General features: G+C 34.1%; 2 protein-coding genes and 1 long non-coding RNA gene across 14 annotated transcripts in view; 1 reads left to right on the forward strand and 2 right to left on the reverse strand.

Annotated features, from left to right (window-relative positions):
* LOC110831361 (Wnk kinase) overlaps positions 1-2,422 on the reverse strand; it is a 52,498-nt gene extending 50,076 nt beyond the window's left edge. For 7 of the 8 annotated variants that reach the window (XM_022067264.2, XM_087355607.1, XM_087355606.1 and 4 more), the window contains exon 1: positions 2,354-2,422. The gene's annotated coding sequence lies outside the window, so the exon portion shown is untranslated. Of the gene's footprint in view, positions 1-2,116; positions 2,225-2,353 lie in introns of those variants that run through there. The other variant, XM_087355604.1, reaches the window with a different exon arrangement.
* Positions 742-15,510, forward strand: LOC110831354 (small integral membrane protein 29). 5 transcript variants are annotated; one of them, XR_002543558.2, is made up of 5 exons: positions 2,319-2,540; positions 4,211-4,437; positions 5,268-5,411; positions 14,765-14,862; positions 15,213-15,510. XR_002543558.2 is itself a non-coding variant. In XM_087355657.1 (4 exons), exons 2-4 carry the CDS (start codon positions 4,222-4,224, stop codon positions 7,308-7,310), a joined length of 417 nt encoding a protein of 138 aa, XP_087211783.1. In that variant the 5' UTR covers positions 742-763; positions 4,211-4,221; the 3' UTR covers positions 7,311-12,681. The 5 variants fall into 5 exon arrangements, 4 of the variants coding, with proteins under 4 accessions (XP_087211783.1, XP_021922945.1, XP_021922942.1 ...); XM_087355657.1 differs by lacking the exons at positions 2,319-2,540; positions 14,765-14,862; positions 15,213-15,510 and adding exons at positions 742-763; positions 7,254-12,681; XM_022067253.2 differs by having other exon boundaries at positions 14,765-15,510.
* LOC110831356 (uncharacterized) lies at positions 5,489-14,765 on the reverse strand. The gene is made up of 2 exons (XR_002543559.2): positions 13,629-14,765; positions 5,489-12,369 (listed from the first exon to the last, which is right to left on the reverse strand). It is a non-coding gene; the product is annotated as an uncharacterized LOC110831356 (long non-coding RNA).
* Positions 15,511-16,740: the final 1,230 nt, after the last annotated feature.

Consider the following 16,740-nt stretch of genomic DNA (forward strand, 5'->3'; position numbering starts at 1 on the left):
GTTTTATGATTGAGACAATTCTTCTATGGAGTAGGAGTGAGATAGTAGATGACCTGTTCTACATACTTGGCTTAGGCCAATGAAGGATCTATGGAATGTAAATAAATTCTATTCTATACTCTTTTAGTGCTGGCTTAAACTCTTTTATATTGAGATTCAGGCTTGTTATAGTGGAGGGAAGATTACTGAATAGCTTAATTCTAGTATAGTAAACGTCTTGTTGATATTTACTCAGTTAAGTACTTGGCATATGAAAGTTATATATCTTGCACTTATACTGTGGACATCTGAGTTTGTCTGAAATTTTTCTATGTTGTCCACTAAAAATTATAATAATGAGAGCAAGAATTAGTACTGTAAATCAAATATGCATAATGTGAACCAAGATAGAACAATCAGTAAAATGATAGGCTACAGGACAGACTACTGGGGCTCAATTCTTGGCAATGAACCTTTTTTGATGTAAATATGTCTATGCGGAAGGGTCATTCGGCAAAGAAGCATAACGAAGATGTGTAACGAAGTTGTGTAAGATCCATATCAACAATGTGTAAATATGGACTGACAACAATGGTCAGCTTTTATATGAACTCCTGCATGCACTGTTATGTTACCTAATAAACTAATTGTTGCGTCATCTGTTTACTTGGCACTGTTGTGTTACATTACTGCCGTCAACAAACCGCTTTCGTTATTGCGGAAAGAGCTGAGCTGTGAATCGCTTGTAGAAGAAGTGTGTCGTAGACTAGATAATTTTGTGCTGGTAAAAACGTTTTAGAATATCACAAGTACTTATCTTATATAATAATTATTACATTTTATTACAATACAGAGACATATTTACGTCGGATTCTCCGGAATTGTGGTTCCACTGTCAACTTTCTTTTTTTGCCATCATGTCCAAACTCATTATGGGGCCTACCAAGACCCCCAAACCTCCACCAAGACCAACAATGTGCAGAGCTTATATCCATACTCACTACATACCTTCATGGCTTGGTGCTTAGAAACTGGTAACATTACCATTACCATTTACACATGCAACCAGATATGGACTTTGAAGGCTACTACAATTCTAAAATTGTGCACAAGTTCCCCTAATCTAATTTCGGCTAGGCTGACCTGGTCTTACCAAACCTAACAAAGCCAGGAAGGAGGACTGTTGAATACAAATCCACCATGTCAAATGGCATAATAATGGAATACAAACTGTATTTTGCACTTTAACTCGAAACAGCTGTCAACACAGAAACCATAAATCCTAATACCAGTCAAAATTAGAGTTCTTCTATATTATTAAATCCCACTTTGGGTTTACAATATTAAGGTGAAGTGAAGAACTTAAATTTCAATACCACTGACTACTTAAATGCAATGGCCAAAATTATTTCCAACGCTGACAATATGATATTTGATTTTATCTGCGGTTTATTTAATAATGCTGCCAGACTATATAGCATCAAATTATTTGATTAATTTAAAAGATGAAATTGGGGCATGGCCTAACATAAAGTACTATCCTGGCACTCAGAAAAACCACGAAACACTTCAGTAGAAAGATCAGGTCTCTAGGATGAGATCTGAACCAGTGACTTCACAAATATGAAACATGAGTGTTAACCACTTTACCATGATCTCAGTGCATGATAGCTACGGAAGTTGCAGAGTGGCACAAACCCAACCAACCAACACATATAAAAGCAGTTTTCTTATTAGCCCTTTATATAAACCTATACTCTACATGGAACAAACTGTACGAAAATTATATAAAGACCAGTCAGCTACTCTGCAAAGTACAAATATGTGTGAAACTGCATAAACTTTGACAACATATGCGCCAATCATCTCGTAAATATGCTGTAAAACAATGTCTTGACTTCATCGAATTCCACTATTTACATACAAATAAAAATGCTGTATTATTCGTCTAAATATGACTCCATGTGACGAACACGTACATATACTGTATTTTTCATAGACGTGTTCACATGTGTCAAAATCGAATATGACAGCGCGGAAAAACTGTTAATGACCATAAAACAATGGTGCAAATACTTTTTCAGACATTAACCGAATACTTCATCACTTTTTAATCCGCAACTAGTACAGTACGCACCCAAATCAATGCAAATAAAATACGGCTGATATAGCTCGTTGCCTTCTATACAAATGACGTCGAGCCGACTGTAGAAAAGACCCATCCCTGCGTAACCTTGCATCAGAAAACTGCTTGTAAATTTACAGATATTCAATCCATAATGATCATTTACATTTACTCTCACACGCTGTGAAGACGTACGCCTATATGGCACAGAGAAGTTACAATTTTTATAATTAAATTTGTGAAACTTACAATATTTTCGCTTTAAAGGACACTGCCTAACTTCCCCGACCTTTATTCAATCCTCTGCAATACGATTGTGATCCTATCTGGCGGAAATAATATGAGCAAAGCAGTATAAATAATGGTGGTTAAAAATGAGTAAACAAATAGTTCTGAAATAAAATCTAGCCATTACTCAGTTTATAATGAAATACAGGTATTAATAATTTGTTATTTTAGCTAGTAGGTTCTCAGTGACTAATGTTATGTGTGGTATGAAGAATGCCGTTCCCATTTATTGGGCAATTGTATAAATAAGTGGAATATTAACCTATAAATTCCTCACAAGCCAGTGAAGAATATGTAGTACTGTAATTTTATTCTGTAGTAGTGTGTGAGAATCATACTTTCGATTGGTATGCATTTTTTCAGTTCTTATTTCTGTGACATCTAAAAATGTGGCCCTTTATTTATGCCCATCTTGTGAAAATTACTTTTCACCTAATAAATAACATGTTTGAGTACTGTATTGTACTACAGATGGATGACTAAGAACATACTGAGCTTGAAAGTTTATCTCAGCTGTGGGATGTTACATTATGCACAACCTGTTTTGTCCTTCTGAGTATACACGTACAATGCCATATCACCTTGGCAAATGATTGTAATTGTTTGCATTCCCTCATAACTACTAATGGTTGTTATTTAGTTCTGTTTTATGATTGTCAGTTATGGACAAGTAATGTATCAAGACATGGCTGACAAGATTTTGTTACTAGTTTGAATCTTAAACTGCTTTCTCCATCAATATGAGAGGTCCACACAGAGGTGGGAGCCATATTATTATCTCCACATATTTACTACAATCATTTCATTTTGAGGGTTCCTCTTTATCCATAATATATTTATGTAACAAACCAAATTTACTGAGAAGTTAGGTTATAAATTCATCCTAACAAAGAAATGTGAAACAGAAAATTTTCTCTGGGTACTCAGGATGTTTTGATATGTTTGTAATTATTGAATAATTCTGATGTACATTTGGAAAGTTATCCACAGTTTAATGCCATATAGCTTCAGAATTTGTCAGCCTATGTATATTTTGTAATTGTGTGCAAAATCAATGACAAATTAAACATTTCTTACATATCACTGTCCTAGTAAGTGATAGTTATAGTGCTTCTGGAGAGTTGTGAGTTTCTTTACATTCCATAGATCCTTCTTTAGGCTAAACCAAAGGATGTTGAATATGTCATAATACAAGTACAGAACTTATTTCACATATAGATGTACATGTGTGACATGAACTAATTATTTTTGCTGATGGTAGTTTTTATCATAAATTTATTTAGCATATAGCTGTTATGCTTAATGTTAGTTGCTCAATAATCAATAAAAAGTTGTGGCTAGATGCAGATATCTCAACTCCTTCACAGAATGTAATTGTCTCTGTTAGCATAGTTGTTAAGTGAGACTCATTCATGGTTACTGCTGTTCAGAAGTGGCATTTGAACTGTACTGGTTGGTGCAAATTTGATGAACTATTGGTTCTTGGTAATGGATTTTAATAGACATTCAAGTTCAGCTATACACTTATATGATGTAAAAATTTCATTTTCTTAAAGTGATAGTGATGATTTCTTAATAGCACATCATTTATAGTCATCAGTATAGCATTAACTTAAGATATCCTTTTGGCATGGGGGCTGTAGCCAGAGTCAAGTACAGCTGCATGGAATATTATTTGTATTTCTTAGAGCTGAGTATTGAATTATTCAGTGAGCCAACTAAAAACTAAGGAGCCATTCATTCAATTCATATTAAAAATATAAAGTTAGGACGTCATTTTTTCATTTATTGTTGTTATTGTTGCTGCTGTTGTTGCAGCTAGTCATACCATGGTGGCAATGAGTGATGTAGTACTTAATTTTACTATGATACTAACCTCTTCAACTGGAGTCCCAACATCTCTTTCGCCTCTACAATCCACAGATGATGTGAATGCTACAAACATGCCTTCTGTACCTACTGTCAGTGTAGATGAATCACAAGGAATGCAATACATAATCATTCCTTTGGGTATCTTCATTCTCCTCTGCTTGCTAGCAGTTATGGTAATTTGTTTTTATTGATTCTTAGGTAAATGATGCTGTTTCATTTTCAGAGGTTATGTAGAATTAAATTAAACAGATAAATGATTATGAATGATGAATAGCAAAGGATTTATGAGGTGTTCAAGGTACTATCTCAGAACTTATCTGAAGAGAATAAGGAAAAGCATGTTACAGTCAGTTGGAGATCTGGTAATATTGCAAAGATTCAAACTCTGTTACCTCAGAATATAAGTCTAGATCATTACTGATATACCACACTGCTCTCTGGGGAACTAAATAACTACTGTGTCATTAGTATACTTCAGTGTAACATAGTACTATACTTTAATGAAGGTGAAAATAGGATATCCAATGCCCTTCTGAAAGAGCATCACAAAGTTTGTCAAGTAATGACAACATTCAAACTGGTGCTGCATAGGAATTACCAATGCTACTTCATATTCACAAGGCCCAGGGTTCATTCCCTCTCATTGGCTATTACTTTCACTAGTTTTTTTCAACAAACTCTTCTCAGGCTGGTGACAAGCACTTGTGAACAAATTAATGAACCTTCAGGTTTGAGATCTGAGGTTCTCGTGGCAGAAAATATTTCAAGTTGGTCTGGGTAGTAATGCTGTGTGAACTTGTGGGTAGATACCACTGTTTTGGAGTAACACCGGTATGAACCTACAAATCCACATGGCATTATTATCCAGACGACCAGCATCATAACCTTCAGGTTCAATATCATGTGGGTAATTTTATGAATATCTGAATGACTATCAGCTTCTCGAGGAAGACTACTCCATGGACTCCATATGACTTTTCATAGTGTCACTTGTTGGGTGCAGGTATACTTCATCATACGAAAGAAGCGCTTAGATCGTCTACGCCACCACCTGATGCCACTGTATAATTTTGACCCAACAGAGGATGGGGAAGACTGGGAAGTAGAATTGCTGGAAGAAGGCATGGATCACCGCAACATGCATCGGGTAGGTTACAAATTTTTGTATCATGTTTACACAGCTGCTACCAATCTTGTAAATAATCATAAAATGAAACTGTTACATCTGTGTCTAATTCTGTAGCATTACTGCCCACAATTTTATTCTGAGACTTAAGGGAGTACATGAACAATATTTAAAAAATATTAACAGTTAGTAAGCATTTGAGTGGAAGTACTGTATGGAACTGAGAAAGACTATGAAATTCTTTTGAACTATGTAAGCTAGAAAGGCTTTTAAGAACAAGAGATATAACTTTTGATTACTGTACATATTAACCATTCTTGGTTTACTTCTTACTAACATTATTTTAGATGCTGTTTTATCCTGTTTAAATCTACAGTTAATCACATCTTTGGAATAGTCTTTAGTGGAATATGGTGGAATGACTGTGCTTTAATTACTGAAACTGTGTACTATAACTGTAATTTTTCTCACCACTAACATCACTCCCAACTTCCATCACTAGCACATAATGCACTTTTTTTGGGAATTTTACATAGGATCTCTATCTTTCTCAGTATGGATACATTCACTTCAGTTACTGCACTGCAGTTTTATACACTGTGAACTCTCACAATTACATTTATAAAGTGTCCCAGTTGAATGTTTTTAAATCAAGTCCTACAGTTCCTTTTTCTCCCTCTTATTTCTCAGTGCCTGACAATCTTTTCTTTCAGCCAATTCTGATACATAAATGTGTAAATATTTATTTATTATTTAATAGTAATAATTATAATACATAATTCTTTTCAATAGTGTTTATCATTTTCATAAAATATATTATATAACCTCCATATTCCCTTTCTTTCTTTTATACGAATTCCTTACAACCTGCATCACAAACACTCACATTCTAACATAATAAAATGGAACAGATATTACCAAGAAATCTCTTTTTTCATTATCTTCTTCAGGTGTAAAATCACTATAATACTTACCTGATATTCTGTAAAACTTTTACCAGTTGTTACCTTATCATATGTTACTACTCAGCCCCCTGAAATTATTAATATAATCACACATCGACTACAAGAACTTCATCTGAAAGGTACATTGAAGGCAATCTTTTGATCATCAATTATTAAAGAGCTTCCAGAAGAACGGTTAAGTGAATTCCACAGCAAAACAAAATCTTTTCATTTCCTGTGTCCTAACACATGCATGCTTAAAGTTTTTAAAAACCAGAACTTCTGTAATGCTACATTTCTTCCACCACAGTAAAAATGCATATACAGCAGTTCTCTGACTTCATTATTTTGTTCAGCATAAACAATAATTATTAGACCATTTCAGAATTAAGTCTGTAATTACAGAGTTTATAACAAGATATAAACAATATAAATGAGTGATAATGTACTCAGCAGACCACTGTGCCATGAATTTCAGTTTTGATTGGGGCAGAAATTTCTTGCCAGTGCCATGCCATATGCTGAGGCTGTTTTCGTTCCCATGATTCTTTTCTAATTAGGTCAGATCAGCTAAAGGGAATTCAAACCATGTTCCACACTGTTACCCATATTTTGACAGTGACCATTAGCTGATGGCAGTCATTAAAAATTGCGTCTTATGGTTATTTCATCAAATCAAAATTCCTTCATGAGCATAAAGTTACATGTTCCCCTCCCCCTAGGTAAGCCATTTAGACTGCCTGCATTGTTGGGGACGGCCCGAACTACTAGAAACATTGTAGTAATCTAGTCAATTTTCCTGGCATGCAACAATCTGAATCCAGTTTTAGATTTGAGTCTAATCTATTTAGCTGCATGTCATTTATTGGTATGTTTGTAGTAAAATACTAAAATTAGTGCTTTGTTTCTCTCTGTTTAGGATTACAAATCAATGGATTTCCCAACAACTGAAAACACAGACCTGTTTAGAAGATAAATGCTAATCTTAATTAATTAGTACAGACACAATTAAACAGATTTTGATTGATATTTTTCAAAGAGAAATGTCACCCTTGAACAGAAGTTTAAAGCACTGTGAAATTTAAAGAGTAAGGGAACCCCCAACCTCTGTTGCACCTACTTCTGGTACAGAATATGGATACAGCAGCACTAAGGACATTAGTTATACTGTAAATAATTTTATGTTTCTTTACTGAACTTTATAATGAAGTGTTTTATTGACTTTTTTAATAACATGCTTAGTATGTTTGAAGGAATGTAACTTTTATTTAAAATTCCAAGAACATAATAATGACTAAAGATGTATTGTATCATGTGTTTCTTTGTAATGTATTCAAAATTAATGTTCTTTTTCATGTTTTAAAAAACATTTAAGACAAGAGACTGTTAGTTATTAATTCCTACACTGTTATAAGTATTATACTAATAATTATTGCACACTCAACCTTCATCTTGCAGCATTTAAATCTTACTTATGGAGAAATTTCCCACATGGCAGTAGAGTGTTAAGAATTTTTTACTGAATGTATAACTAATGAATTTATGCATAGATGAAGAGGTACAGGTCTAAATCTAATCATTCATCCTTTTAAGAACACTTACAGTGAAATTTTTTGTTTTCTCTTCAAATTCTCAGAATGGTAGATAAAAATGATATCAGTTCTTAAAATTAATAAATCAGATGATGTTCATTATTGTTGAACATAGCAATGTGCTGTTTCCTAGTTTTAATATATTTTTAAATGTTATTCAGTTATCAGTAATTGTTGTGCAAAGAAGAGTAGGAGTATCAGAATGGAAAGCTGTTCAGGGTGAAACCTGCACTTATAGTTTGAAATTAATGTCAAGTCTGTTCATCCTGTGATGACTATTTGAACCCAAAAGAAAAGATAGTATTAGGCCGGGCGCAAATGGAGCCACTAGCCACAGCCACTTGTGGCCGCCACAAGCTGCGGTCTGTATTTTGTACGGAGTTTTAATAGACTCAGCGCAGACACGGCGTTCGTAGTGGCCCGACCGGGCCACTCGCTGCGGTTGTGGCCATGTCTCACTACTTGTGGCTGCCTCCGACCACTGTTTATCCCGCTAGTGGTCGTGTTTAGCCACAAGTGGCGGCCACTAGTGGTCGTGTTTAGCCACTAGTGGCTCCGTTTGCGCCCGGCCTTAATCAATGGAAGTGTTATATTGGAAGAGTTAAAGATACACATAAAATAATAAACAACACTTAACCTCTGTCAAATGGGACAAAATTTTCTCATGTGGCAGATGTAAATGACATATATATATAAAATGAGAAATACCATGAGTCTATTATTCTGTTATACAGGCTAATATCATCTCACCCCTTTAATAAAACATGACATTTCTGCTTCTTTTCAATCCTAAAAGGATCTAGTCAATTGTAACAGTATAGCATGTGCCATGGTCATGGTATGTAAGATTTTATACAACAAAGTTGACCACAGTCTGAGCACGTTAATCTGTGTATATTAATCAGTATCTGTTTTCTTACTAAGTAACTAAATAGTTTTATAGTAGATTTATAAATTATGATTGCTTCCTACATTTCTCCATGTCAAGTGTTTCCACTATTTTTTCATAAAAGAACCTGATCCCCCCCAAAGTATTGTATAACTAAGGTGCAAACATACCTGAAGAACTTATTTATAAATATTTTCTCTTAAAAGAGAAGTGTAAATAATGTGTTTTATTAAGAGTAAAAAACATTATAAAGAAATAGTGTGTTATAAAATATATTAACCATATATTATATGTAGAGAAACTAGTTACTTAATGACTTGATTTATCTTGTTTTTATATTAATTATCAAAACTGATAAAACTTCTATTTTAAAAGAGTGTTTTAACAGCAATGTAATTACAGCACAGGTGACTCTTGTTATATGTGTAGGTTGCATTCCTGCAACTCACCATGTATATTGAGAATGTGTAAAATGGGAATCATATTACACACCTATGGATTTCCTGAGTGATCCACCATAAGAGGCCTTAATCCGTAGTCCCCAGAGTCAGAATGTTGGGACAAGTCAGTGAATCTGCGAGCACAATTCAGAGGACCTGTGTGGCACTTCGACCGTGGCCACAGATAGGATATGATACTGAAATAAAACCACAGACATGCAAAAAACTTGATAGCAAAAGTGCATATAACAAGAGTCACCCATATATTGGTTTGGTTCCTTCCTCAATTCTTAACTTCACTGCAATATTAGAAATTGGTTGCAAAGAACAAAGAAATGATTTTTCAGAATTTCATTGACTGTTCTGTAGATGACTCTGCACAGGAACTGAGTGAGTGCAGTATAAAAACATAAAAAATGAAAGAAACTTGTGTAGGGCTGAGTACAAAAGTGAAAGTATGGCTACACTTATATTTATTGTTAAAGAAATGCCTTATCATCATATTCTCATTGCATACCAAATCCCAAGTTTTGGTCCTCCCCTTAACCAATAGAACAATTAAAGTAAGATATTGGTCATGCCTGAACATTCCCTCTGTCATACATTGGAAATCCCCTGAAATATTCTAAGTCTGGAGGTTCCATGTGAGACAGCTTACTGTTCTTCACAAACAGGTTAACAGCATAGTTTTATTTTATATGGACATTTACTGAACTCTATGAAAAGTAATTCACTGCTGCAAATGTACCTAACAAATGAACAGTGTTCTGAATCTTCAAGGTCTATATGGACCTTGAATATGAAGGCAGAATGTTCCTTCAAAACACTGTTGACCATGAAGACAAAAATTAACAATTGTAATTTATGTTGTTTGAATGCAACTATAGTCCATAACCAAGTGGAAAAATTATTGTGTGTGTGTGTGTGTGTGTAGCACTTAACCTTTCTCAACCATGTGTTACAGCTTATGAGTAGTTCAGTTGACCATACATTGCAATTTATTTCATATTTATATTTAATAGGCTGTATACATTTGTTAATTACTTTGGCCTGTCATTTTCCATTCAAAACAGAGAATAAAACGTCTAGTGAATCATATAAGATACAGGTAAAGCAAGTTCCACTCATCTTTAACAGTGATTAGAAAACTGTTTCTGTGATGAGCTGATTCCACATGTTAAAAAAGCTAGCTTTTTTTAATTAAAGAAACAAAAATGTAAATGCAAGCCTTAATATCATGCGTTTGAATTCCTGTAAATAACAATCGTCAGTGATGTCTACAAATCTTTTATCTTTAGAGAAATGTTCTTCCAGAGGTCAGATATATGTCTTCATTTGCTTACTGCAATTTAGACTATTTTCTTAGCGAGATATTATGAATATTTTTTTTTTAAAGTTCCAACCCAATGAGAGGTTGCAGACTTGGAACTGATTTTTGTTAATCAACGCCCTCCATATGTGTAGTGTGAAATTCTATATTGTTCAGTGGTGAATACTAGTACACTTTAGCCAGAATTTTAATTTTCTTTCTAAGTTTTTACTGCATATTAAGAATATGCAACCATACTTAAGTGACCAAATACCAGTTTATTACATGAAGAGTACAGAGTGCCTATACATTGTAAAATTCGCTGTATTAGTTTACAGTTCATTTAAAAAGTATAAAACTGATAAGAGTAAAACAATTATTTTGAATTTAACTTTGATATTAACAGTTGTAATTCAGTTCCTTATAATTTTCAATAAAGTAGACTGAGGTGAATTTCTCTATAATTTCATGACACACAGAAATTTGTTAAAATAAAAATATATTTTCTCTCAAATGACTTCCATTGCTGTTCTAGTGTTTATGTGCCTGGTATCCAAATCAAAGTGTTTACTTTTTTGTCATATTAAAGAATCGTATTTTCCAGCTCTCTTAGTCAGAACTAATTTAGTAATTGAGTTTTAAAGTTGGAATGGTGAAAGTGTTTTTAAATAATATGTAATTATTGGTGAGCATCTTAAAAACTGTATATGGAACAAAGCATTAGAAGGAAATAAGTTCTGGAGTAGATTGATGGAAATAAACACATCTTAATACTGTTTCAAATTACAAAAAACTTTTAATTAACCTCAACTCTTAAAGTTGACCCATAAAATATCATTGTGTGTATAATATATAGGTTGTGTGGCTTATTAGTTTTTAAGCATATGTTTAAGGTTAGGGTAACAATAAAGGCAAAGATGTCCCTGTTATAACTATTCTCTCTTTACTCAAGAATGATCCGGATATAAACAAAGAGGAAAGGCCCACCACACAAATGGAAGGAGACTTGTATGCTTATGTCAACCTGCTGTACATGTACAAGAAATACTACCATTATTTAATGATCAATTCTCTTTCATATATTGACCTGGGGATTTTACAGATCATTTCATTAAATTTTCAATGTTTTTCAAGAATTTATCAATTCTCCCATGAATTAATTTTAAACATCCTGGACAAAACACATATTATCAGTTGACAAGAATACAAGGTAGTGTTGCAAAAACTTAAAAATGTGTAGCACATTTGAGTTCCTATCAATCATGTGGTGTGGCTGAGTTTTCCACCCTTCTGCTTATATCAGGATCATTTTTGGGTGAGACAACATATTAGTACCCTACTATGCAGACATATGGGGGAGTTCCACACATTTTGAAACCAGGACTTTTGGGGGAGGGGACAGTCACATCATCAGAAGAGAAAAATGTGTCATGAATACCTATCATTACCATTCACTTCTAGGAAACCTCAGACCAAATAACCATTTTGGGCACCATAACATTGTATTAAGAGAAATGTTGAATTTTGTTAGTATTAGCAAATACAATTTACTTGAATATATAAACATTTTCTCATATTTTCACTATTGTGGGTGTGTAATTAAAATCTGTCTACCACATAGGGTAGCGTCGAGGATGTAGTTGAAATGTCCAGATTACAGCTTGTTTATATCTATGTCCCACACTCATAAAATACCCATAACTGATATCAGCTGTAAACCAGAGTATGTGATTTTGAGAAAGATTAATCTTGCATATCAATAACAGGGTTTGGTCTTTGACTTGGATACCAACATTATACTTCATCTGGAAATGTAAATAACATTTTATTAATGTTTTATTTGGACATGTTGTAAGAATAAAGTCAGCTTCACTAAACAGTGTTTTGCTACGTGTAATGTTACGTCATACATCCAGTCAGCACCAGTTTTTGTATCAGATTTGTCATCTCTAGTAGGTATGACCATGGTTGTAAAAATGGAATACATTTAAAATATATAAAATCTTAAATGTCTTTGTATTATATCTGTGTGATATGCAGCTAGGTATTAAAATACTCAAAGTATTAAAAACATTTAGTTTTATAAATAATAAAACCGTGCCAAAGAAAGAACAGTCTTAGTAAGATTTCAGATTCTCTTGATGGCAAGCATGGAGATAACTGTCTTCTGGGATGTTGTGCCTTGATGGTGGCAGTAAGTATTTCTGAAACATTGGTCACTTCTACAAGACCACACACTACAACCCACAAGACAGTCATCTTCAACGTCTTTTCCTCCCTCAAAAACCCAGTGCAAGACAGGTGAGTTCATAGTAAGTACAGTTTTCAATGATGACTTTTTTCATAATAAGATTTGCCACTGTGTGGGTATGATACTGGATTGGACTATGCACAAGAATAAACTTTTTATTAAATACAGAAAGGACCAAAGGTAAATTAGTTATTATGAACACTGATTGTATAACAAAGCACTTGACATGAAATTTACATTAGTAAGTAAGAATAATGTCCTTGTTAGAAGTAAAGTGATTTTATGCTAAGCAAACTCTGAAGTTCAGGAAAACTGTGTGCATTCTAGATCTTGGCAATAGGGAGAAGTGAAATGTCATTAAATACTCAGCAAAAACAAACCCATACACACACAGATACATGTGTATATGCATAATATCTACAGAGCAGTGTCATGTTAAAATTTATATCTTTTATATGGCATTACCCATAAACTAAATTTCAGTTGGTAAATATATGTGAAAAGTGCAAATACTATTGGTCTGTAGGAATTAATGCAGATGGTGAAAGTTTTCTGTAATTCCTGCAGCTAGTCGGCTTTGGCTCTCAGAGGGCTGTTACGCCATGGATTATTATTTAATAATTCCAAATGTTGATCAATATAATTCAGTTATAAGAAAGTAACACTTGAAGAAAACTTCAGACCACATAACAGATCTTGCATGCAGAAATATGGCGAAGAGCCCATACTAAATAAAAGTAAAAGAAAATACAGCAATAGCCAAACAGTTACTGTATTTAGTTATAAAGTTTCAACCCAAATTCAATTATTTACCATCTTCATTATGAGGTGAAAATACCTCCAATTCTTTTATCTGCTTCCCTCTCTTTCTTCCACCTTGAATTGTTACTGAAAAAAATATAAGACCAGACACCAGATATACCTGCTATCTATAAAATATACTATAATTATTTTTTTATGTTTCTTCCAGTATTTTAACTATGGGTAATAACCAGTTTGATTTAAACAAATATAATCTATTATTGCTTACCTCCACAGCCCTCAGAAATTATAAATCACATTATACAGAATCCACAAGCAAACAAAGAAACAAACACAATACTGAATCTTGATGCCAGATGTTACATCAATTAAGATGGCAGCATGTGTTCAGCTAACTGAACATGAATACTTCGACACTACAATGCTTCCTTAGCCCAGTGTTTTCTTCTATTGTTATGCACACAAAACATATTGAAGGCAGGAACCAGAAATAAAATTCAAACTTAGGCCAATAAAGAGTGAAACAAATTCATGAATATAAATAGTTAAAATTAATCACAAATTTGTTGTGACTGATTTCATTCTGTCATCTAACATACTCATTACACATCTTTATTTTTACTACTTTATGACAACCATATTGAAAAGCTTAATGACTTGTGAAAAAAATATCACTATGTTTGAAAATAACATTTAAGTTAAGCTGTCCCACTATTCGCCATGTAGGTGCTTGGGGGGGGAGGGGTATAGCTCCTACTCATTCTTGACCTCAGCATAGATGGGGGTGAGTAGTCAGCATCATGCCCCGGCCATGCTTCACCCCCAGGAAAGGACCCTGGCACCCACTGGATAGGAGGCTGGGTGGGACCCAGAGCCGATCTGGATGCAGTCTACAGGAAAAATCCTCTGCTCCGTCAGGAATCGAACCCCGGTTGTCCAGTTCATAGCCAGTCACTATACTGACTGAGCTACACTGGCTCATTTTATATACATATTGCAATAAAAAATCTCATGACATTCAAGATTTAGAGAAAGGTAACTTATGAAGATGCATCCACACTTCCAGCTTCCCAATTCTATAGCAAGGCCCCTCTTATGTTGCAGGACGTACAGTGCCACAGACAATTCAAACATCAGATAACCTATGCCCAAATACTATTGTATATTTTTATCCTTTCTTTTTTCAGGGTGTTCCTGCAAGAAGGCTTTCCTTTATAGAGCCCTTGGGTCAGTAGTGATGGCATCGTCAACTTGTTGAGTCACCCCTCAAGACTGATTTTTTTTGGTTAGTATGTGACAGTTTTTCAAAACGTTTGTTATGAATGAGAACTTCATTTTAAGGTCAATTATACTGTATTATAAATCTAATTGAGTTTAACAATGACTGACAGCCTAGTATTTTATTCTGTCAGACATATTTGATTTCACAGAAGTCAATCCTTTTTCTGTTTGACATGTCTGAATTATTTATAATAATATCTTTCACTGTCACACATATTTCCTTACCTGATAAAAGTATTAATATGTTCTCGGTAGCCCTGAACTATAGTTTTATTTGTATTTGGCAAATAAGCTTCAGGATAACTTTACCTTGTAAAACAAAAGATTTCATTTATAGTGATTTGTCACATACAGATTGAAAAGCACATTCTGTACCATGCAACAAAACACAAATGTCCACCCTGACTGTCAGCAGGCCTGATTGAAGCCCAAATGCCGTCCAAGGTGGTGATGAAAAATTTCAACTCCCAATTAAAATTAGCTTAAGTTCAGTATTAAACGTATACTTATGTTTACATACAAAGTTTCCTTTTATTGTATTTGCTAGCCAGGTAATCAACCAATATGTATATACTTCTGTGATACAGTTGAGTTGCAACTGATCTTTTCATGTATCAATTGTATTTTAAATAAAGAACTGGTCTAAAGGTCACTCACTCAATGACACAGAATATTCTTTGAAAAGTCGATTGTTACTCGGCTTGTCAAAGAATAACCCACTTTCTTTAAGGAACCCACCTTCACAAAAGCCTGCCACTGGACTCTATCTTGAGCCCTAGTGTAATGGTAATGGATTTTCCATTGCAGAACTTGTGTAATCCATGGATGTCATAATCTGACACCTGGCTTGAATGAAAGGGAGAATATCCATTACCAGTAACATGCCCGAAAAATCGAAAATTAAAAACACTGGGCAAGAAACAGAGAATGATTCAGACCCTACTGTGACCTCACTGCATATATAACTCTCTTTATTTAGGTCATTGACTTCTGCAGCCAGTTTTTATGACATACTGGAAGTGCTTGCTAACCCACAAACTGCACTCTCCACAAACGACACCTAACAAATATCTGTACTCTCCACATTGTGCACTTTTCTTCCATCATAAATGGCACCTCCCCATTACATAATTTACAATATAACAATCATATTACTTAAAAGGGCTAGATCAAATATGGTATCCCACTCTATCTCCCGAGTCTTTTTAACACAAGCACTGAAGCTTGTAAACAATTCATGGTCTTTACAGTTTGCTCAAACTTATCACCAGTATCCACAATGAAAATGGTAACTGACGTTTAACACCAAACACTTGCTCTCAACCGAAAGCTAAAGTTATACATATTACAAGTACACTTCCCCCCCCAACCTTCGGAAAGAAATTCCCGTACGTACTTGTATATACTGCTTTTTTAACCCATTACAAATAGCTAGATATAATAATTACACGAGAAACTATTTCACCACAGATTGTATCAACATTAGACTGACTGATGTGTGTTCATTGCAATGAGGAACAGCGATTTAATTTCGTTTGCTTTAGCTATTCAATGTGTGCAAAAGTAGACTTCGATCGTTGATTAAGCAATATGAATACTACGCATGTCACATTACTTATATAAAGTCAGTAATATTAGTTATGAAACCTGTAAAATAAAGTAGATTGCTTGCCTTCCAATTCTAACCTTAAAAACTGGAATCCATGATATGGCTTGTAAGACAAACTCAAAACTTGATCGTTATAAAACCAAGTGTGATTTTACGTGCTACAGGTTGGCAATACACGTGGTGTATTTCACGAGCTTACGTAAATGTAAATGTATTATGCTGGCATCTATCTTCAGCGGTAGCAAACGTACTAAACGATTAGATGGTTGCAAC

Source organism: Zootermopsis nevadensis, unplaced genomic scaffold, assembly GCF_977971745.1.
Source record: "Zootermopsis nevadensis isolate Lab colony 2312 unplaced genomic scaffold, Znev_1.0 Znev_ptg000025l, whole genome shotgun sequence".
In the NCBI taxonomy this organism is placed as follows: Eukaryota; Metazoa; Arthropoda; class Insecta; order Blattodea; family Termopsidae; genus Zootermopsis; species Zootermopsis nevadensis.